Here is a 24,389-nt window from a genome sequence, read left to right as displayed (position 1 = left end):
GCTGGTACTAGACATAACATCGATATTCTAAAATAACCACAAACAACAAGAAGTAAAAAATCGTAAGACGCATAATAGAACAAACGCAAAAACCTGTGCCACTTAATGGCATAGGAAAAATTAAGATCATGTACAATCTTTATGAAAAGACTCGGAACACTACAAGCAATTCAATAGAGTGCCGGTAAGACGGCCCGCATAGGGATTCCTGCAGGGACTACAGAAATAACAAAATGACAACAATTTTCACATAATCAAGAACAACAGAATGTGCGAAGACACAAATCGAACAGGAAAAACCGCAGGAGAAAAAAAGTTGTGGATTCCAGTAATCCAAATCAAAGTCAGGCAGGACTTGTGGGACAAATAATCAGCGACATCATAAGTTCAAAACCAGTAAAAACAGAAGTACATCAAGGATGCTCTGAACTATCCCTGGGTCTTGTTGAGCACAATATACATCAGATTTCTGAAACAGATTTTACCTTACCAGACATGAACATCAATGATATTGTCTTTCGCCAGGGTTCAAAGGCTCCAAATGAGTCACCGAAAATGTATAACAGTACCCCTCGAAAAACACCTGCCTTAGAAGGGTCTTTTTCTCAATCACCAGTTTTCTATCTATAAAGAATACGGAATCTTATAACGGTTATACTCTGGTGGCCAATTCTTTATTTACCTTACAAAGAATTTTGGAAGCAGTTCTTTCCCATTTAGGAAACATATTGGAAAACTCTGATCAGATGCTGGATACTCAAATAGATATGCTACAGTATTTAGTTGAGAAAGAAATTAAACAACAACTAAAATTACAACTACTACTCATGAAAGGAGAAGAAACAACTGAAGAAAAGCCCCTTAATCAGAAAGTCTCCACATCAACTGGTGATCCACCCCCGTCGAAGAAAGAAATGGCGACTCAAACGGGTCGGCACACACAAAAAGAAAACCAGAAAAAGGCTGAAAAATTAAAATCTTCTCTCTTAGAAAATTATTCAAGGAACCAAACAATGACAAAGACAAATACAAGGCCATTTCCTACTACCCAAAACTCAATCAGCACAAGCCTAAAGGCCAACCTCAACCATACAATAATCCCGTGATAAGTATAAGAGAAACAAAAACCACAGAAATCACAACTTCAGCCTCTCCGGAAACAATATCGCCAAAAAAGAAGAGGAGAGGCAATAAAAACAAATGGAAAAGGCAAAAGAAAGGAGTAATAAGAAGATTCAAGAAACAGAAATCTCAGAAGGTATAGTTTCCGAGCCATCAACCTTCTAAACTCAAAACTTCAGAAAAAGAGCAAACTCTAAAAACGGCATCAAATCTGATTGACAAGGGGCAGATCCAATTAATTGCAAAATCAATAGAGAAAGTCATGCATTCAAATCTTCGGTCCTCAAGCTTCTCAACAGCGTTAAATGGCAATGAGTCGTCTGATGTAACTGCTGCCCAACTGATGGAGCAGTCCTTCGGGACCTTGACTCTTCAGGATCAGAAGACTCAATCATGTTTCCTAGAAATTACTGATTTATTTCCCTCGGGCAATGATCCGCTCAACCGTGAGAGAATAACAAATCTCATACGAAAGATCCTTCTGCTACAGTGAATAACAAGCTCAGAAATAAAACTAGTAGTTTTCCCGCTAAGGTCTAAAACAGAGGTGGCCATCGTTAAATTTTGGTCACAGGTGATACCAGGAATAATTCTAAAGACAGTGAGACTCTAGACAATGTTGCTCCATCTCCTCAGCAAATCGAACACTTCATAAAAATGGCAAGATCATCCGCTGCAATTGTCCTGGATCAGATCCCAATTAAGGTACTGCAAAGCAATCCCAAAGAGTGGAGCACATTTCTATCCCCTCTGTTCTTACATTGCCTTTCCACTGGTGAAATCCCAAAATCTTGGAAGGGGAGCATTGTGATCCCAATCTATAAGAAGGGCTCTTGGTTGCTTACCTGTAATTACCATCAGATCGCCCTGCTGGACGCAACAGGGAAGATCTCTGTGGCAAGTATACTCAAACATCTTAAAGATTGGGCTTTTTCAACAGGATTAATACCGCTAAACCAAGCTGGGTTCAGACCAAAGCACTCTGTAACCGACAACATAGCAGTGTTGCAAACAATAATAGTGAAATACGTGGTCTCAAACTCACGGGTCGTCTATTCGGTCTTTGTCGATTTCACGACAGCATTCGACAGAGTGGATAGACCAACTCTCTCGAGTAAGCTCAGAAAATTGGGAATCCAGGACAACTTGCTGCAGATGATTACATCACTATATTCAGAAACCTGGTGTCAAGTTCAAATGGGGAACAAGAAAGGTCTTACTCCCCCAATTGACACACCAAATGGTCTCAGGCAAAGGTGCCTTTTAGCTTCCCTCTTGTTCTCTTTATATCTCAGTGATCTTCCGGAGCGTTTTCTACACGTCACCAATTTTCCTCCAAAAATATCATCATGCAAAATTCATATCATGATGTATGCCGATGGCGTGGTCATCTTAGACCTTACACCTTTCAGCCCTCAAAGGAATTTACAAGCACTTACAAAATATGTAAAAGAAAACTTCCTGGTACCAAACATAACGAAAACAAAAATCGTTCCGTTCAGAGGAAGGAAACGATACACAGAATATAACTGGACACTAGGGGGAAAATCGCTAGCAGTTGTAAAGGAATATACCTACTTAGGGCAAATTTTTACACAATCTTTACATAACTCCCCTCATTTGCACCACCTGAGCCTCAAAGCAGATGTTCACATTGGGGCACTCTGGAGATTATAATCCTCCACTGTGCACAGGCACTTTTCTTCTCTTCTACAGGTTTTCAGTTCTAAGATCCCACCAATCTTATTGTACGGTCTTGAATATATCCCAATTAGTCAATGGCAATAAATACAATTTAAAGAAGGGAAAATCCTCCGGAAACTGTTTAAAATGCATCAAGCAGTTCCTGTACAAGCTGTCCCTTACTGCACAAAAACAATGCTCCCTGCAATGCAAGGGTATCTGCTTTGGCACACGGCTACTGTCTGTGTGTCAGGGTGAAGCCAGAAGTGTGCTATATTCTTATAAATACAGCGCATTCCTGCACTTTTCACAATGATGTAGCTCGGTCCAGAAAAAAATGCTGGTGGCACTGTCCTGTGCCATTGTCTCATAAATGAGGCCCTTAGTGTTTAAAATAAAGCAAGCATTTTTAAAATATGCATTTTTTGTCATATGTAATCACACTGTACCAAATGTAGACCGTTATCTTTTTATTCTCATTAGAAAGACGCACTCCAGAATATCCAGCTGATAACACATTTACATTACCTCTCAAATAGAATCAATCTTCAGCACCATGCAACCTCAAATGACTCCATTGATTATTCTTACTACTAATGGGCAGCCTAAGGTGTTCCACTGCATCTACCAATTAGTTCCCCTAATGTCACATCAGTATGCACCTCCCTGGATTCACTGTCCCAAACCCACACTTCTAAAGGATTACAATATGGAGAGGCAACAAAGAATGAAAGTCTCTTCAGTCCAAAAACACATGAAATCCCGAAATCTTTAGAATTATTTTTTATTGTTCTTCTGATGAATGGCATAAAACACAGCAAAGCAGCCAACGTGTTTCACCCTTAAATCCCAAGCTTTATCAGGGCTTAAGTCCTAGACGTGAAATTCAAAGTTCATACATTTTCTTTTTGGTGTATTGTTACACTCATATTTAGCAATGAACACCAGATATCATTACATATTTGTACCATGTTCAGCGTTAAGGTACTGACAACCCAGGTTCCATCGGCCAAAACCATCCATTACATCCATATACTGGTTCTGAAACAGCTTTTCCTGATTAATAGGTGTGCACATTTACAGTTCTCTCAAGCAGCAGGCACCCTGGCAAGAAGTCATATTTATTATTTTGCCGTCTCTGGTTCCTTTCGCTTTTCAGACAGAGACAGGGGAAGACCAGCATTATGAATTTAGGATTTTTTTTTAACACAATGTATGCAAACTGTAAAAGATTAGGAACATGCATCTCAAAAGATCTTGCTCACTGGGGTCACAGAAAAAGCCATTTAGCGGTATGAGGCACTTGTTTTTTTTTCATTGCTCCTAGTGCCTTAGTGCCTAGTGTTGTGATCTCCCTGTCTTTCTATCCAACTTGTAAAGTGCACATAAAAGATATGGGCCCCAATTCAGAAATTTGCTGAATGGAATTCAGTTCTGAATAATAGGAACTCCGGTGTGCCTACATGCAAATTTGCTAGGTGTTGGCAACAACAAATTCAGTTTTACTAGCTGGAAAATCCAGCAGGTAACATCAATGTGGGGAAGGCTGTATTTTAGCTCGGACCCCTTCCATAACCCCTGTCTGAACATTAGCTGCCCCTTCTACCTTCAACCTCCTCAACCCCTCCCTTCACCTAATAATAATAATAATAATAATAAGGCATTTATAGAGCGCATGGCTGCACAGACTGTGTATCCCCGCGCTTACTGCTAACAAAAACTGTCAGAGGGAGAGGCTCTGGCTTAAAACAGCCCACTTTCACTAGTGTAACTTGTACACTTTTAACCTGCTCAGAGAAGGTGGTAAATTCTTATGCTAAACCCCACGGAAAAGGGAATACCATGCAGAATACCACCTCGTACGTCTGGGTCCGATTTAGTGGGGATTAATTAATAATTGCAAAGTACTGGTGGGCTATACGTGCATGGTATTGGTAACTACAGGTGCAGAGTTTGCACCCCACTTTAGTGTAGTTGCTATTTTCCCAATAGGCCCTGCGCATTGGAATAACATAAACAGTAGTATCGACGTAGAAGTGCGGATCTTCCAGGCCTCCACTGACTATGCTAAACTTAATTGGGTTTGTTACCAACTAGCTCAGAGGTCACTGGAAACTTTCTTGACTGCATAGGAAGTGATCAGCTTCCCTGGTACAACCAAGAAGGGATTCAGTTTTCCAACAACCGTGCAACATGACAACTTTGCTTCTCAGATCAAGAGTCGATCTCTAGGGTCATGTGAAACAATAGACAGTTATTTTACTCAGTCAGAGGTTGTGCAGTTTACTTTCACAATATGTAGAGAATAGAGAGACGGGCGTTGTCAATAAAGGGTAACATTTATTGAACAGTCTTTCTTCTCGTACAAGAGAAATGAATTGCCACAATTGCAAGACTTGTTAGTATAAAAAGTACGTACAGTAAGATGAGTATTGCGAAATAATACTGTAAAAGCATTGATATGGTTTCTTAGCCATACAATGGTTTAAAATGAATAAAACATATATACATTCATATATACATTAGGCTAAAATACTCAACTGGTGCTTCTAACTACGCCTACCCCAGTGTGCCTGACCTAAGCCTAATACTTGGGAGGGGAGTAAGTAAGTAGCTTTAAGTTAAGTTGGTTTTGCCAAGGTTTGCTTCAAGAATTCTCTCTAAGGGTTTAGTCAACACCATACCTCTGGAATAGAATGATGGAGGTCTGGTATCTCCTTCAGGGTGTCGATATCCCAGTCACCCGCAAGGGTAGACTAGAAACGCCGGAGCTGGATTTCTCGGCAGGAGAAAAGACAGCGTCTCTCTCAGCGCGTCGAGGAGGAGGAGGGGCAGCGTCCGCAGACAGCTTGCATCTGCTGAGTTCTTGCAGGGGGACGGCTGTTCAGCTCCTAAGTTCACCACACCATCGTTCGCTAGTTAGCAGCGATAGCAGTAGCGATAGCAGCTATGGTATCATCAGCATAACAGCAGCTTCAGCAGCAGCGAGACAGCGTTTGCTTAAGGCAACGTTGGTAATATTTATACCTGAAAGGTGCCTTGTTTGACGTACGTTTTTGGACATAAGACGTCAATAAAGATGTCACTAGGAAGTGATCGTCTATCAGTGCTCATTAGAGTTCTATTACTAATCAAAACATAGCAAGCGGGGATTTCCAGGTTGCTGAGTTTTTATCTTGTTGAAGAACTCGGAGTGTTAATCTAGGAATCTTAGATAGTAACTTCTGCTATGTCATTGCACTAATTGGTTGCAAAGGAAGTGGCAGAGAAAGCGATTCTGAAATGTGGCTCTGTTCGTGTGAGGCCAGAGACGAGTTTCTGAATATTGCACTTGAACGGTTATGCCAATATAGGGAATAAATGGATTTATAGCCGAATAGGGGCATAAGGTCACAGTATCGATCAGGGTCCTAGATTAGAACGCTACACCCACTCCACGAATTCATGTCCATCAAATTACTAAAACTAGAGCAATAAGATGCATGTGTAACATTGCCCACCCCAAAACACATATATGCATTTGAAATAGGCGTATTTGTAATACGTGAAAATTTAGGTACTGTACGTTTTTGAAGCATAGAAATCATTCAAAAATAGTAGCATATGATATCAATGAACGATTATGCAAAAAGAATTACACATGAAATATCTCTGAATACAGAAGAAGGGGCGAGATAATTTAATCACATATAAATGCATTGCAGTAAAATGTGCTAGAGGCTGGTGTAAAGTTATTATGTCTCTAGATGTATTTAGAAATAGAAGTAGAAGCTTCTGTTCTCTATGAATAGTTCTACTTTAAGCAAAGAATTATTTGTGCCAGAAAAAAAGGTGAATATTAAAAAGTTTTCAATTCAAAAGAATTATTGCTTGAACGGGGAAATTAGAGTTCCAACGCTTTTAGCAGTTTTTGTTGTTCAAAACTGAAGGCCGAATTCAGAGTTCATGGGAACGCTGTGTGTCGGAATGCTCCTCTAAAGTTATTGTTTCTGTTCGGGTGAGAACATCATATCAGACAGCTCTCAAAGAATTGGTCTACAAAATCAGGTGACAGTTTGACCAAATTCGATAGTGCTGTAACTTGGCAGGTGTGAGAATGAATGCTGTCATCAAAGGCTGGATCAGCAATGCTCACAGAAGGTCGTACCTGGGTGATGTTGCTTTTGTCACTCGCTCCACTGTTACGACCTAGTCGTAGCACAGGAGTCTCAACGAATGCCGTCATCAGGATTGGTAGCCGCTGGGGACAACACAATGCGTGGGCCGTTATCGGACTTAGCAAAGTATCGATATCCATTGGTACTGCTGATGGAAGTGAAAGACAGGTGTCCAACACGCACTCATCTCCGCATAGCATACATCGTAGTACAGGTAAGATGCAATTTTGCCATATCGGTCTGAATGAAAGGAACCAGGTCATGTTTAGATCTCTCAGCCTGGCCAATCCAAGGACGCTAGTTATTCTGTCCCGGTAGCGCACTGCTAGGATTGTTTCTTCCATTCCCATAGGAGTCATGTCTGAGCTGTGGCTTGCCATAACAAAGCAGGAGGGTCAAAAATAAAATCCCTGCTACAAGTCCCAAAAATAGGGGTATGCCGCCAAAAACAGAGTGGACAAAATTTGGAACGATTCCCAGAATTGCTTGAAATGGTGTTAGCAGTCCCGTAAGAATCGTCTTAAATATGCCTGGGATGCCTGTGGCACTAGACATGTTAAGGAGTTGGCTCAACATTTCTACGAAATGCACGGGGCAATTTGTTGATAAAAGGTCATGAACCTCCGTAGCTGTCCTTGCAACCAGAAGATCATACGTCTCTTTTGAGGACGTTATGGGCACTGTTGTCTGTAAAAGCACAGACTTCATTTTGCTTAAAGTATCAATTCGTATAGAAGAGAAATGCAGACGAGGCCAGATGGGAGTCTCTATGTCTCCAGGCCCGCTCGGGAACAATGCTTGCATACAGCATTTGACCATGGAAGTTACGCTTACGAGATAGGCTTTTCCTGGCACAAGGCCACAACATCTGTGATCTGTTCTAAGAATGTAACTCCCATTCGCGAGTTACATAAAGAAAGGCTCTATCTGTGTTGCAAGTGTGACAAGCTGGTGGCATGAACGGTTGTTAGAATTACCTTCACAGGCGCCGTGTAAATTAATACCCTGGCACAAAAGTATACCGCTTATTGAACGTTTACAGTTTTCACCACTAAGAAATACATTTTTGTCGCTGTCACTATAGCATGAATGTGTGTATGGTAATTTCCATGCTGACTTAACATATCCTTTACCTAATCGTTCATACTGGCCAGTAGGTATGTATTCAAGGCACTTTTAAAATCGGAAAGTTGTTATCGGAATAGTGATAATTCCGTGTATTATCCATTCAATGACAGGACTTTCTGACATTGTCAATGGTAATCTCTCAAGTTTTTCGATGCTCAGGATTGTATGGTCTGCTCCTTTCTGTGCCAAGCTGATTTGTTTATCAGTAAGGTTAAAAATGGAAAACAATGACGTTGTGTTGATTAAACGCCAAGGCACATAGCCTGAACGAAGATTTTGCAGCGTCCAGCCCAATTGTAAATAGAAGGTAATTGCGACTGGCCATGCTGTAACATTAGCAAGGCTCTGTCTATTATATCAAAGGCAGAGGATACAATATTGTCCAACGAATATATTCTGGAGGACAGAGTCATTAACCCATTGTCCACTACAGAAAGTGATTTTTCCAAATTAATACGATCAATTTCTCGTATTTTTTCTGCTGTTTCAATTTGTGTGACTTTCCAAGCCTCGTTGTACACAGCATAGATGCTGGCCGCTATGAAACGCTTTTGACGCTGTTTGCGTGGTCCAAGAATGAAATCGCGCAAATCAGGATCCTCTTTAAGTAAAGACAAGTGTTGCTTAATTTCAGCCAGTGTGGATGATCCTAGCCATTCGAGGCAGAGTTTCCCTACACTGTATGTTGTTACTATCCCTGGATGTTGTCTCTGGCAGTATCTAGGGTCTTGTCTGGTCATTTTTAACCCCTGTGTTTTATTCAGGAATCTATCTTGACAGTTGTTTGTGTCAGTAGGCCAGATTAACCACTTTTTCCAATCAGGATGTGTTCTGTTAAAATGTAAAATTTTAGGTTACGTCTATCTCAATATCTGTTGTTGCATTTTCAGGTATTGGCTTCGGAATAGACGGTTTGTTTAGGTCTTTAATCTTAGCTAGGCCAAGACAGGATGTTTGATGAATTGTGTCATTTAAAAACATCATTTGTTCTGGTATCTTGCAGGTTCTGAATAGTGCTTCTAGGCCTTGTACCTGCCAATCTTTCGTACCCCAAATGGTTTTTGTTTCAATGTTATTTTTCCAATAATCAAAACCAAATGTCATCATTTTTTCATAAAATGCTTCTGAATATATTAATTTAGTGTTTGTCAGCATTGTTTTCCATCCTGTTTTATCTAACAGTTTGTAATAAAACGTTTCTGCATCACTGGTGTTAAACCCTGAGAAGTACTTGAATTTCTCAAAGAATGTTTTAGAACTGCTTTTAGGTGGTGTAGCACAATGTTCCCATTGATTATACTAAAAAACATTTCTAGGCTGTCCAGAACTCTAACCAAGGGGAAATAAGGTAGATTTCCTTCAGTTGATGAAAGAGTTCCCTTGCTTTTTCTTTAAAAGTCTTTTTTTTTCTGGCATCACTTCGGGGTTGCTTTGATCCTAGGAAAAGTTGTCGAAGTTGATGAAATAACCAGAGGCAGTTCTGTCAATTGTTGGGATTGTTCTTTCAATCTGTCTTTCGGTAGCACTTTCTGATGCCACATTATTGTAGACGGTTGTTTCTTGACGAACTGTTTCAATCTGTGTCTCAAGAGGCACGAGTTCCATGGCATTATTGCATAGTCCTTCTCTGTGCACTGCAGGCTGATCGAATGTGATTAGTCTTTCAGTTTGAACCTCTTGGATTGTTGCAAGTTTGGGTATTCTGTTGTTTCTTGGGAGTCCACTGGGCCTACTGTTGATTATAGGCCACATGCTTGTGGTTTTACCAGGTCGATAGATACAACTCTGTTCTCCTTTTTACCAGCAAGGGGCGGTAGTACAACTGATCTTGTTCCGGTGACTGCCAAGACAGGTACTGCTTTTCTGTAAGAAGGCCCAAATTCCTTCTTCACCGCTATTTTTTCTCTGACTAGATCCCCAATCTTTGGAATCCAGACAGGCCTTGCTGGGGCTGTTGCTTGTGGTGCCTTGTCAGTGGTAGCTGGCTGTTGCTTTAACTTTATGTTGCTTAAGGATTTTCTTGTTTGATTCAAGTCCTGTAAAACAGCCAAACGATCTTTGATATCAAAGTCTGTTTTCTTATCTTGTTCCACTGATACTTGACTATCTAAGTCCTGAACTCTCATTCTAATTCCGAACAATAGTTCGTATGGGCTGAAACCTTTTAGAGAATTTCTTGGCAAGTTATTAAGACTGATTTGGACACTTATTAGATGTTTGACCCACCTAGCGCCTAAACCTAATACCTTCGCTGTTATAGATCGCTTTATGTCTCGGTTTTTTCTTTCTACCACACTATTCCCTTCGGGGTGTGACGGACAAGAATACCGCAACCCCATTCCCATGCTGGCCATGGCCTCCTTATAAGCGCGAGAGCTAAAAGCAGGACCCTGGTCAGAATGGAACATGGCAACTGCGTATGTGCCGATAAAGACTCACAGATCTTTTATAACCGTTCTGGCGTCAGCCGAGCACTGGAGGCCACATTTTTTTATGTGTGTTTAGCCTTAATGATGTACAATGGGACGCGTTTCTCTTTTTTGATTGCGCAAATAAATTGCCTATTGCTTTTTATTAGGGCTTCTGACACTACACTGGCCGGTTCTCCACTGCGATCTCTGTTGCATTCTTCACAGTTTTTTGCAAACTCATGAATGCCTTCACACATTTCCGGCCACCAGTACTCTGATTCTAATTTTCTCAGAGAGTCCCTGATTGTTTGGTGTCTCAGACCCAATCCCATGTGTGCTTCCTGTAATAGGAAGCCCCTCCGGTCCCTGTTTGAAATTACCCTATCCCCCACTCCAGGGATTCGAGCAAAAGGAACGGAGTTTGCATCGATTACGTATGCATCGATACATACATACATAATTGAGTGGATAGTTTACGGGTAGTGCTGCGCAGTCGCCTTTTATGGTCGTTTTTACTGCCAGCGTGGTTTCCCCGTCTATGTATTTTTCTGAACGCTTTTTTGTGGCTACGGAAGGCGGTTTAGTTGCTTCCGCTGTGGCTGTGTTAGCCTATGAATTCCCTGCAACGTGAACGCCATCACGTTGAAGACTCTGTGCGTGTATCACGTGAGTCTTTTGTAGTTCTTTCTGTAAAAGAGCTACCTGTTTCCAGAGCAATTTATGCTTTATTGTGGCACCTGTGTCATCTTTGTAATCGTTTTCAATCCAGCTCTGCAACTTATTATTGTAAGAGTTGACGCATAAATGAGAATCGCACACCTTAAGTGTCGGGAATTCACGTTCTGCATTTTCGAGCGTCATCTTTAAAGATCTGATTTCAGCTCTCTGAGCCGAACAGTACTTCACTGATTCAGTTTTTGTTATTTTCGGTCTGAATTTACTGATCAGCTTCCCTGGCACAACCAAGAAGGGATTCAGTTTTCCAACAACCGTGCAACATGACAACTTTGCTCCTCAGATCAAGAGTCAATCTCTAGGGTCGTGTGAAACAATAGACAGTTATTTTACTCAGTGAGTGGTTGTGCAGTTTACTTTCACAATATGTAGAGAATAGAGAGACGGGCGTTGTCAATAAAGGGTAACATTTATTGAACAGTCTTTCTTCTCGTACAAGAGAAATTAATTGCCACAATTGCAAGACTTGTTATTATAAAAAGTACGTACAGTAAGATGAGTATTGCGAAATAATACTGTAAAAGCATTGATATGGTTTCTTAGCCATACAATGGTTTAAAATGAATAAAACATATATACATTCATATATACATTAGGCTAAAATACTCAACTGGTGCTTCTAACTACGCCTACCCCAGTGCACCTGACCTAAGCCTAATACTTGGGAGGGGAGTAAGTAAGTAGCTTTAAGTTAAGTTGGTTTTGCCAAGGTTTGCTTCAAGAATTCTCTCTTAAGGGTTTAGTCAACACCATACCTCTGGAATAGAATGATGGAGGTCTGGTATCTCCTTCAGGGTGTCGATATCCCAGTCACCCGCAAGGGTAGACTAGAAACGCCGGAGCTGGATTTCTCTGCAGGAGAAAAGACAGCGTCTCTCTCAGCGCGTCGAGGAGGAGGAGGGGCAGCAACCGCGGGCAGCTTGCATCTGCTGGGCTCTTGCAGGGGGACGGCTGTTCAGCTCCTAAGTTCACCACACCATTGTTCGCTAGTTAGCAGCGATAGCAGTAGCGATAGCAGCTATGGTATCATCAGCAGAACAGCAGCTTCAGCAGCAGCGAGACAGCGTTTGCTTAAGGCAACGTTGGTAATATTTATACCTGAAAGGTGCCTTGTTTGACGTAAGTTTTTGGACATAAGACGTCAATAAAGATGTCAGTAGGAAGTGATCGTCTATCAGTGCTCATTAGAGTTCTATTACTAATCAAAACATAGCAGGATTTCCAGGTTGCTGAGTTTTTATCTTGTTAAAGAACTCGGAGTGTTAATCTAGGAATCTTAGATAGTAACTTCTGCTATGTCATTGCACTAATTGGTTTCAAAGGAAGTGGCAGAGAAAGCGTTTCTGAAATGTGGCTCTGTTCGTGTGAGGGCAAAGACGAGTTTCTGAATATTGCACTTGAACGGTTATGCCAATGTAGGGAATAAATGGATTTATAGCCGAATAGGGGCATAAGGTCACAGTATCGATCAGGGTCCTAGATTAGAACGCTACACCACTAGAACCTACTAGCCAGAGGAGCTACTCAAAGTAGCTGATTAAGACGGACGAAAGGCTCTGTTATCAGAAAACCACATTTACTAATACACAGCAGGGGTGCTTTACCACATTAACTTCAAAAGATAAAGAATGCTGGATTGCACCACAATGTAATAGAGTAAGTAAGTAAATTCTATTGTATATAGTTAATTAAAACCGTTACAATTTTGTGTGCTAAAATCTTCCAATTGGCATTTAAAAAGTAAAAAGATACACAGTCAATATTAAGGAAGAAATTGAAGTTATCTTAGGTTCTAACTGTTGTTTTTGAACATTAGATTTCATACACTGTTTTTCTGTTTTCTGCATTAAGATGCTAACTTTCTGTAGAAATCTAGTGGCCCTGCATGCTACCTGTAACAGTTGGCTGTTCAATGCTAACATGACTGCTGGGCGACATAATCTAATTTGAAATGTACGAAATTCATGTAATAGATAAAAACGTCTCAGATTGTTCAATGATGGGCAAATACACAGTAGGTGGGTCAAAGTCTCTTCTGCTTGACCGCAGAGTCTGCAGAATGATGTTGACCATGTTTGTTTCCAAGCTGGAACCTGATCTTTTGAGATAAAGGCCTCCATTCGGGTTCGGAGTAGCAGTTGTTGAGTCGCGGTTGAGATGTGGTTAACTAGATATGGTTGTGGTGAGCATCTCTCGTATGTAGCTGATACCGTCCAACCGTGTTTTTTCTTTGCTAATGCGGCTTTATCGGTAGTCCAGGCTTTTTATTTTGCCGCATTATTGGCCCTTTTTTTTAAAGCAACAAAGGTATAATTAGTGTTTTATGCTTCTTGCATTTTCAGGTATGTCAGAGCTTCTTCTAAGACTGTATTCCAGGCGTTTTTTCCTTTTGTTTGATTCTTTATTTCGAACCAACAATGCCCCATCAGATAATCTTCTTGTGCTGCTTTTAACTTCCAACAAATTTTTAGTATTGCTGCTTGTCTTACTGGGTGTTGGTTTGATAACCCAAATTCCAGGCGTACTTGCGCTTGTGATACAAACTTTGGGATCTGAAAGATGTATTTGAATAACTCTGATTGTTGTAGATTCAGGAAGTTTGCTTCTTGCCCTCTGAATAATTCAGAGCGTACGTGAGAAATTTGGCTGCGATTACTTTTAGCAGGTATGAATTGGAGGGGCACTTCAATTTTGTTTTTAATAAATTTAAGGCGAAGCGTAGTTTGATAGCATGGGATTTTCTATATAGTAAGTGATCTTCTAGTGACAACCTTGAGTCTACCACTACTCCTAGGTACTTGTAGGTTACACTTTGCTCTATGATGTTTCCTTATGCGTGCCATTTGATTTTTTGCTGCCTGTGTGATGAAAAACAGATGACTTTCGTTTTTTAGGTTTCGCCTGGCCGTAGCACTGCGAAGCAGTGCTCGCCCAGGCGAAATCTTATGATCCTACAGTATGGGGCTTTGTCCCGCCTCTGTCTTCCATTGGCTAGCTCCATAAATGGAGGCTAGCCATTGGAAGACATCCTGGTCAATTACTCTTTCCCGGTCAGGATGCGATTCGGGGGCGTTTCCGTGTCTTTTTTTAAGTCCCACCCTCTCCTCTTCCCATTGGCTGGAATTTTACCTTCCAGCCAATGAGAAGGGGAGAGCACGCCCCCGAATCCCTACCGGATGCTGTGCTTTCCGAGCAGTGTCTACCGAGGACATGAGGTAAGCCTCTGCCCCCCTGTTTGTGCTGTTCTTCGTGCCCCTGCCCCCCTGTTTGTGCCGTTGTTTCTTGTTCCAATTTTCGAAGTTTTTCTTTAGTTGGTTGAACCAAGGCAGTTCTATTTTCTGTTATGGTACTTGGTCTCGGTTTTCTAGTAAAGATAACACAAGCAGCTGCTCTTCTCTCTTCTTTCTCTTCCATGGTGCGCTCACACCTCACAGAGTGTCAATTCAATAGCAGAGTTTGCAGTTTCCCTGTGAATAACAGGTTCTTCCTGCCATATATCGGAGTGCCCAGATCACATGAGTGGCACTCACAAGCTGAGAGCAACGTACTATGGAGACGCAATCACTGTTTTCCTATGCTACCCCCGCTGTGGGGGTTGCTTCCTTCACTGCATACCCAGGGGTCGACCCGCAGCCCGTCCTGACGCTGGGAAGTGGGAATGTAACGCACCCTCTGATGGAAAACACAACCTCCCCACACAAGGGGAGACAGATGGACTCAGGCTTACCTTAAGGGTACCTGCAGTGTCTCGATCGCAGTTCCTCTTGTTCTCTCACTTGCTGGATAAGCGTGGCCGGTCCAGATGCGGTCCTCACTTTGAATCCAATTGTTCTTGCTCCTCCCAGACCGCGGGGACCCCAGAGAAGTGGCCCACACGCCGGCAGAGCACACCAGCTCTTCAATCCACAAACCTTACAGATATCGTGTGCTCTCAGAACATGCACAACTCCGCATAAGTTAAGTCTTTCGCAAATGTGTTTATTAAAATGGCACGTTTCAACTTCCTCTGAAGTCTTGTTCACGTGTAATGTGCACTAACAAAACGGTAACTGATAAAGCCCAATCCAAGACATGATCATCAACACAGTTTACTTTGTGGACACTGAGATATCTGTTCAACTGTCAACATCATTATTAGGCACTGGCCATACATTCTCAGAGTACGCACAGTCATGCACCAGCCAGTATGCACCGCGTAGATACTGGGATCATTAGGTGTTTCGTTGCAGGCTGGGCTGCACTCATGATATTACTTTGGTGATCACTGAGGCTCACGCCAGACAGATAAAGTTCACAAACTTTGAATCCTGACTCAGGGACCCGATCTCCCAGTTCTCTGCACGTGCGCATGCGTCAACTTGACCATACTTTGACGTTCGAGTACAAACACCGGATGTTTATGTATGCAGACACAAATTATGTAATTCTGTCGCACATTTACAGTGCTTCACTATTAGCACGTTTGTATAAACTGTTGCCAGCAATGTCAATGTATATATTGTGAATACTACAACATTTCTGCCACTGTTAATACGTTGCTTGTTATAAAAATGAGTTCTGCATTTTAGCTAAGTAATGCATTGAAAAGGTAAATAGTGTGCAGTGTGCATGGGGATGTACGAAACTCGTATAATTCGCTTTCAAGTCATTCTGCAAAAATGTGTGTGAAATGGTAATTCGCCCCATATTTTAGTGTGAAATGTGTCCTTGTGTATATTTTGGATGCAAGGATGGTTTTTTGCACTGAACAGTGTCTCCGCACCACACGTGCTGTGGATAACCACTGCACTGACCTGGTTGTAGCTGTGCTAAAAGTTTGTCACCAGTTTGTCACCAACACATTATTACGCTACATAGTATAATTTCTTACATTTTACATACTGCATGATTACACAGGCATAACAGAGAATTTTGCTCCGGCCTAATTGTAAAGCTTTAAATCTCTTGACTGTCGTTCTCTTGAAAGTGATGTACTACTGTTACACTAGAGCGATTGTTTAATTGGCGAAGTTGGTGTTTATTTCACAATTAGCGGTATTCCTAATAAGGCAACCAATAACCACACAGAATAGTAATATTAATGGGAATAATGTTTTTTCGTGGAGCTTTTGAATCTCTCGGTGAATACTTCCGCCTAGAAGTAGTGGGATACATAGTGCTCCACTAAAAGTGATAAAGCAAAGTCTGGATTTGTTGGTGCTGGTAAATATCCTTTTATTGAACAGTGTTTGAAGTGCTTAAGTTACCAACAGGGCATGGTACTCTCTTTCTATTGTCTGTTATGATTCATAAAAACAAGTGTGCTCACCCTCTTTGTATGGGCGGTAGTGTACATTATTGAAGGTGCAGTTGGTTGGTCAGAAAGTATCTCCTTCGTCAGGCAGCATAGGATGGGATGTGTTGAGAACTAGATGGATCTCGAAGCAGTGTTTTCTGTTGTAGGTAACTTTGAAGTGACAGGAATTGTTGGGAGGCTTGTGCGATCCGTGCTGAGTGGTTCGATTGAATGATCCCCTGGCAGGTAGCGGCACATTGTTTACGGTAGGAAACGCTGGGTCGGTCTATTGTCAAATGTCAGGTTCCACCTCACAGAAGTGTTTTGGATATCGAGGCGTGAACCTCATTACTCCATATTCACTTTAAAAATTTTAAGCCAACTGTTTTTCTTGCTGATCTGACAGTGTGACAGGTGACGTGGTTCACAGGGTCAGCTGGGCATTGGACGTCTGAGTTTTGTAGCTCCTATATCCTGGTTCTGCTGTAATTTGTGAATTAATAGATGCCAATTTGCAACAGTTTCTCTTCCTTGGACACTCGACCATAGAGAAGTTATCCCTTTTGATACGGTGTACGGCTATGCTCCCAAAAAATAGCACTGCTGCGCTTGGTCTACTCAAACCTCTCTGCCTGCTTATTGTCGTCTTTGGCTAGTAGTAGTTGTTGTAATGTCTCTTCAAATTTTCCCCCCGTTTCATGTTCGCAAACTGTATTGATATCGTTTTGGTTATCAAAGTTTAAAAATTCCGGGTTATTTGACAAATTACCCCATTGTACGAGTCCCAGTATTTACTTTGTTTAGATTCTCTGCACTCTCTCAAAGCGATTGTGCGTCGCTTGGCCACGCTAATTTGTGACCCAACCCGAATACATTGAATCTGTACTATTGTGAACCTCTGTGGTCCTAGAGTAATGTGCATGCATTTTTATCTTTAAACCAAGCGCACCAAGAAGGTCGAGATTGTGGGTAAATATGGTAACCGTTATGGAGCCTCACTCAGAAAAATGGTGAAGAAAATTGAAATCAGTCAACATGCTAAATCCTTCTGTGGCAAGGTAAGTGTACTGTTAATTACAGTATTTTAAAGTACAGTAGAAGCTTCACAAACAGACCAGTTTTTGGCACCTGGGTGTGACCGAGGGCCGAATGTATGCAAGTAGAGGCGGTCAGGCCTCGCCCCCCTCTTTTTTTTCTTTTTCTTTTCATTATCACTTATGAGGACCTTGAAATACATGACTTAAGGGTGTGTGCGCTGTGCAAAATCTCCTGTTTGATTTATTAAACTATTGCGTTGTCAATGTACAATAGGAACCCAGGCCACCCACAGGGTGCAGATAACTGACTTGCCTCTTAGTCCACTATAGACATTGTTGTCGAGGTAGGGAGGGGGCGAGAATTAATTCATATTGAAAATCCTTTGAAAAAAACAACAAAAAAAACCTGTGTACTGATATCTGATGTACTAAGGTGAAATTGTTCTACATATTGAATACACTTTTAGAATTTTTTTTAACTTGATCATATTTTGACTTTTATTGCTGCAAGATATATTTAAAAATAGTGTTCCTAAAGTTAAATGGTGCAAGGCACCCAACTTTCTTCCATCAACTATAATTAACCTTTAAATAAATTGCTGTTTATTTAACCTCTTTCTAACGTTGGTACGTAGACCAGTAAACAGCAGTCCAGTGCTACTGTTGACCAGTGAGCCACAAGTAAAGGTCAAAAGACAAAAAACCATGGGGTATAGGGTAATTACAAATGCAGCTGTCTCAATGTCCAATTTTTTTCTTCTTCTCAATATATGTAGGTGCACATAATCAGTCTCAATACCCTTCAAACCGCCACGGATATAGATCCTATACATATACAACAAAGACAAGGTGAATATTTCCTGTTTGAGTTGCTTCTTATTGAGCTATTTCAAGTGGCTACGTGGCGGGAGCGGTTCTTACACTGAACAAAGATATACATGGGCTAATAAACCCTTGTCCACAGCGACATTACCTACTTGAAATGGCACAATAAGTAGCAACTCAAACAGGAAACATTCACCTTGTTGGTCCTTTTAAAATATAAGAGGTCCAACTGGCCCTCCTAGATAGAGTGAGGGACCGAATTAAATTACGGAGAAGGATCTTAATGAACTGTGATAGAAATGTTTTACTACCATTGCCCCTGTTTGAGTCGAAGTGCGTTGGCTACGGTCTTGTTAGGTTTCGCCTGGCGTCTGCTGCGCAGCAGCGTTCGCGCAGGCGAAATCTTTTGAGAACACAGTATGTGGCTTTGTCCCGCCTCTGTCTTCCATTGGCTAGCTCCATAAATGGAGGCTAGCCATTGGAAGAGACAGGCGTCCGTTATTGTCCGAAGCGATTCGTGGGCGTTCAGGCGATTTTTTTCCCTCTCCACTCTTTGTTGCCGTCATTGCGGCGGTGGGTGTTGTCTTATTTTTTTCCCCCAGGATGTTTGCGGCCGCCATTATTTTCTAGGAGCTAGGGCGAGCGGGTGGGTTCACGTAATGCTCCTTTCTCGTCAGGAACCTCCTGCAGCCTCTCCCTGCCCTGCCAGAGCCGAGGACATGCAGCCGCTGCATTTCTCCCCGTTCCTTCCACCCCCCTCCCAGTCCGATGCCTTCTCGCTGATCACGCAGCCGCTGCATTTCTCCCCGTTCCTTCCACCCCACTCCCAGTCCGATGCCTTCTCGCTGATCTTTTGTCATCAGGTAAGTGCAAAAATGCGTGCTGCGATTGCCCGTCTTGCCACGAAGGACGAGGAAAAAAGCTGAAGCCGGCGCCGCGCCTGACGGTGGGCGGGCCGGCCGGGACAGAGAGAAGAGCCTCGCAGGCTCCATTTCCGCTTCCCCCGGCTGGGAGAAAGCTATTGGCCAAGAGAAAGGCAGGAAGTCCACGGGAGCCTACCCCGCGCTCCTCCACCACCGGAGTGTAGCCAGGGTCTCTCTCTGAGGCTCCCCCAGCGAGAGGAGGGCCCCAGCGAGAGGCCGGCGAAGGAAGCAGACCGGCAGCCAGAGAGTCCTGCATGCCAGCAGCAGAGTGACCCGATCGGAGCGGGACCGGGGCAAGGAGAGAGGATTCCCCCCCCCCCCCATGGAAGCCGGTGAGTCGAAGCCGGCTAGGGGGGAAAGGGAGTCAGGTGGCACTCCGCCGGTGCCTTCACCTCAAGCGGCCCCACTTGATAGCGGGCCGCTCCCACGGTTGCGGGGCATTCTTGTTTCTAGAGCCCCGAGAGGCTCAGCACCGCAGTTGTTTCTTCGGGTCCCCAGGCGGGGGACTCTAGCGCGAGCGGGACTCCAACGAGCGGAAGCATTTGTGCCGGACCCACAAGGGTCCCAGGGGGCATTTTTATTACCGAGCCCAAGAGGCTCCTGGCCCACATTTGTTGCGAGAGCCCACGAGAGGCTAAAGGGGCATAATTGAGTGAGAGCCTGAGAGGCTCCCAGGGGCATTTCTGATTTAAAGCCCACAAGGGCTCCACCTCGGCATGGTTGGTATCGAGTCCCCCGAGGAGGGACTCCCACATCTGGGCATAGTTGCTTTAGAGCCTGCTGGCTCAAACACAAGTAAGGCCCACCTGCACCCTAAGCCAATGAAGACTTTTACACTGAAGGGCATCCTGAGGTTCTTTACTCCTCCCTTTGGTACATAGGTAATGATGATGTTTTTACAGTCATTAACCAGTGACTGGGTGATGGTAACTTTAATTGCGACATGGAATATTTTATTTTTAGTATTTTACTTTTAGTTCCCTGCACCCTCGCTGTGCTTGCTTCCCTGCCCCCTCGCTGTGCTTGCTCTCCTGAGTGTGTGTGTGGCTCTGGGTGGATGGGTGTGGCTCTGGGTGGGTGTGTGTGGCTCTGGGTGTGTGTGTGTGGCTCTGGGTGGGTGCGTGTGTGTGGCTCTGGGTGGGTGTGTGTGTGTGGCTCGGGGTGGGTGTGTGTGTGGCTCTGGGTGTGTGTGTGTGTGTGGCTCTGGGTGTGAGTGTGTGTGTGTGTGTCTGGGTGGGTGTGTGTGTGGCTCTGGGTGGGTGTGTGTGTGTGTGGCTCTGGGTGGGTGTGTGTGTGTGGCTCTGGGTGTGTGTGTGTGTGGCTCTGGGTGTGTGTGTGTGTGTGGCTCTGGGTGTGTGTGTGTGTGGCTCTGGGTGTGTGTGGCTCTGGGTGTGGGTGTGTGTGTGGCTCTGGGTGTGTGTGTGTGGCTCTGGGTGTGTGTGTGTGTGGCTCTGGGTGTGTGTGTGTGTGGCTCTGGGTGTGTGTGTGTATGTGGCTCTGTGTGTGTTTGTGTGTGGCTCTGTGTGTGTGGATCTGGGTGTGTGTGTGGGGCTCTGGGTGTGTGTGTGTGGCTCTGGGTGTGTGTGTGTGTGGCTCTGGGTGTGTGTGTGTGGCTCTGGGTGTGTGTGTGTGTGTGGCTCTGGGTATGTGTGTGTGTGTGTGTGGCTCAGGGTGTGTGTGTGTGGTAGTAATTGCTGTCTGCTGAGCTCGTCCGTAGGGTACAATAGGTCTCACATTTGCGAGAGATTAAGCTAATGGCAATGTAAATGACAATGCCATTTATTTATCTGTTTTCAAAACCAATACATAAATACATATTTTGTCATTTACAATGCCAATAGCTCTAACTTTTCCAAAGGCGAAACCATTGCATTGTAAAGGCTTGTTTGTGGTTGGTGAGCAAACCACGCTCCATGGTATATTCGTGCAACCTTGTGATGGAACGCTGTGGGCCCATTGGAGTCTTGCTGCAGTGTAATAGAGAGGCAGTGATATTGTTTTGTATTATAATCTGCAAAGCACTTTCTTAACCCTCGAGAAGCATATCCACAAAAATGTTCTTTTGTTTTTTCTTAGTATTTTGAACCCATTTCTATCAGGCACTATTTAAACAGAACCGAAAGATAACAATGATATATTCCATCAACAGGTTTGATCAAGGACCAATGCCTTTGTCCTCCAAAGCCTGCACACTTTCCTGATCCCAGGTAATAGTTGAATCAAGAGTAATGTGGGGGTTGTACTCCCTGTTGTAGTACACTGTAATATTCTTCTGACAGATTACACCAGAAAAAAAGCCTCTCTGGTGCATAACCTATGGGCACACTGAGGTATATCTCAAGTATTTGAAGTATGAATATAGATTTTATGTCTAAATAGACACATGCTTCTGGCACAAGACATGCTTCTGGCGCCTAAAGCAAACACCTCTATGGTCAGTTTCTCAGGGTGCATTGTAAGAACGATGAAGAAAATGTTTTGACGCTTCCTTGAGCATTTTTTTTCTGGATGGTATCCATATCGAGAAAGGACACCAGCACTCCCCTTGCTCAGGCATGGCAGTGCCTTGCCTCGTTATAGTTTGGGAGCACAATGCTTGTGAATCCTTATGCTGTTTTTGACAGATCAAGGCTTAGTTTGACATGAGAATTAGGGTCTGATTACAATCTTGGCAGATGGGATACTCTAACATAAACTTGACGAATATCCTGACTGTCGTATTACAAGTTCCATTGGATATAATGAAATTATAATATTACTGGCGGACGGAACATCCAATACATTTGTGACGCAGTAGTGCTGTCCGCTAAGATGGTAATCAGGTTCTAAGTCTGATATGGGGTGTAACTGGCGGCTGATGCAAAAGCTGCACTGATTGGAGTGTTAGCCCGACCTCCATTGGTTGACCAGGTTGCATCCTCCGACCCCCAGTTCGCTGTTGTATCTCATCGCTCTCTACTTTACCAATCACTAAATCCACACCTTTCTCACCTCTCTAGCTCCCCCCACAGACTGCACCGCTCACTTTAACCCCACTTGCTGTGCCTCAGTTACCTGTTTCAGGTCTCTCTCCATTCTTCACCAGAGCATCCTTTGACTCTCTCTGTCATCCCCATGTTCCTGCCCCCATTTATTTATCTTTACCTCACCTGTCTTTTAATACATCTCTTTCCTACCGTTCTCACAACCTCATCTCACTAACATGTGCCTCCCTCTACACTTCGACCTCTGTCCTGCTCGCTCTTCCAATTCACCCCACAATAGGAATAGGACACGTTACATTGCGTTTCATTAGAACAAATTTTTTACAACGCAAAATGCATTACAACGCTTGTCATTACAACGCACGTCATTACAACGCATAATCCATTACAACGCAATTACTATTCTAACTCCGCTGGGGAGTTACTTTGGGTAATGCGTTGTAATGGGTTATACATTGTAACTGCATGTGTTATAATGGATTTTGCATTGTAAAAAATGTGTTGTAATGACATGCGTTGTACGCATGCGTTGTAATCGATGTTTCTATGGCTTGAATGAGCTTAAATGGAGTGTCAAGTTTAAAACTGTTCTGAACAAGGTGCCCCAAACGTTCTCTTGCTGAGGGCCCTAAGTACCATTAGGATGACTCTGGGGACAGCACCTGACCGCAGGCACTTCGTGTGAATGGCGCGGTGCACTAGGACAACATCCCTCACATTTATGAAAAAACTGGAGTGGGTCCGCTGTGATAGCATCCTATTCAGCTTCAGTTCCTATCGCTTCGAAGCAGAACATTACTCCCCTAATAAATGAGGATGACAACAATAAACGATAGCCGATAAATCATACACCTTACTATCTCCACCCTCTCCTGTGCACGCGCCCAAAGCCGCCAGTCTACTTACAGCTCCTGGAATAAAATCAGGGCCAAAGTGATCGAGAAGGCGCTTTTCACCCTCGCCCTGGGACCCCACCAGGGTGATGGAGATGGAGTCCATGGTCCTGGCATGGAGGGCCGTGCCGGTCTCCACTTGTATTTTGTAGGCAGCCATGTCCTCGAGGGAAGCTCTGCGGTCCTGGGTCACTCGGGCTGAATTCCTTGCCTGTGTGAAGAATGCAGCTGCGCTGGCGTCTTTATGAACACCCGGCCCCTATCCACCCAAGGAGGCAGAATAAAGATCTCTCTCCGGCAATAAATTAGCAAGCAAAGCCGAGCCGAAGGGCTGGCATGGCTCTAAGAGCCCGACGGAGGGGCTGAGCCTTAAGCGTTGTTTGTAAATGGTGCAACAAACGTGAACATATCAGTCTTTCCATCGTTCAAAAAATGTTTTTTTTTTTTTTAATAAACACATGGAAGTGTTTACCCTTAGTACATTCAATTATATCACTGCATTGATAGATATTTATTAAAACCAACGTTTTTTTAACATGGACTGTTTTTTTGCATATTTCTTTTTTGAATTTTGTATAACATTAACAAACAACGCGGTAAGATCACTCGGCGACAAGTGCATGCAAATCCGGGTCGGTCCGGTTTCAATAAAAGTCTACAGCATAAATATATAAGTACCAATAGTAGAGCATGCATTATGTATGTCTGCATAATAACCGCCGGAGTAATACTAACCGGAACACTTCGAGTCACTGCGGTGTAGGAGGGATTGGGTTAGGGACAAAACCAGTGACACTTAAGCATAGACCCAAACACCATGTCATGTGCTACTGCATAGTGCCAGCCTCCCTCTTGCTAAGGACCCCATCTGGGGACCCACCATCCTGGTCCGTGCATTTTCATGTCTGATCTGACACTATCAAGTTGCTACTGATCAGGGAGGGTTTGTGGCCAATCCAGCTTCCAGTTTCCAGTTTTTCCTGGTAGGTGCCCAGTCAGCGTCGCTCACGCCTCTGTGCCCCTTCTCAGGAGGACCAGAATTCACGTCGATCTCAGCGTGGGCCCATTTGCAGAGATCTCTCACCCTGTCTCTAAGTGTCAGGCTGTCAGCGCTGTAGCGTTCTGGGCCCTGGGCCTTACAACGCATAATGCTTTTAGGCGCTGGATAGTGAATTATTTAATTTACTATTCCAACTCCAGTCCCCGTGGATAGCAG

The 24,389-nt window shown here is 43.4% G+C and overlaps 1 protein-coding gene across 1 annotated transcript in view; it reads right to left on the bottom strand.

Annotated features, from left to right (window-relative positions):
- Window positions 1–23,424, bottom strand: part of LOC147678113 (hydroperoxide isomerase ALOXE3-like) — a 310,576-nt gene extending 287,152 nt beyond the window's left edge. Inside the window, exon 1 of the mRNA XM_086945972.1 lies at window positions 23,187–23,424. Coding sequence (XP_086802098.1) covers window positions 23,187–23,333 — 147 coding nt within the window. The 5' untranslated portion in view covers window positions 23,334–23,424. The remainder of the gene's footprint in view (window positions 1–23,186) is intronic.
- Between the last annotated feature and the right edge of the window lie 965 nt (window positions 23,425–24,389).

The sequence above is a fragment of the Lissotriton vulgaris genome, chromosome 12 (genome assembly GCF_964263255.1).
Source record: "Lissotriton vulgaris chromosome 12, aLisVul1.2, whole genome shotgun sequence".
Lineage (NCBI taxonomy): Eukaryota > Metazoa > Chordata > Amphibia > Caudata > Salamandridae > Lissotriton > Lissotriton vulgaris.
This window is presented reverse-complemented; position numbering and strand designations above follow the sequence as displayed.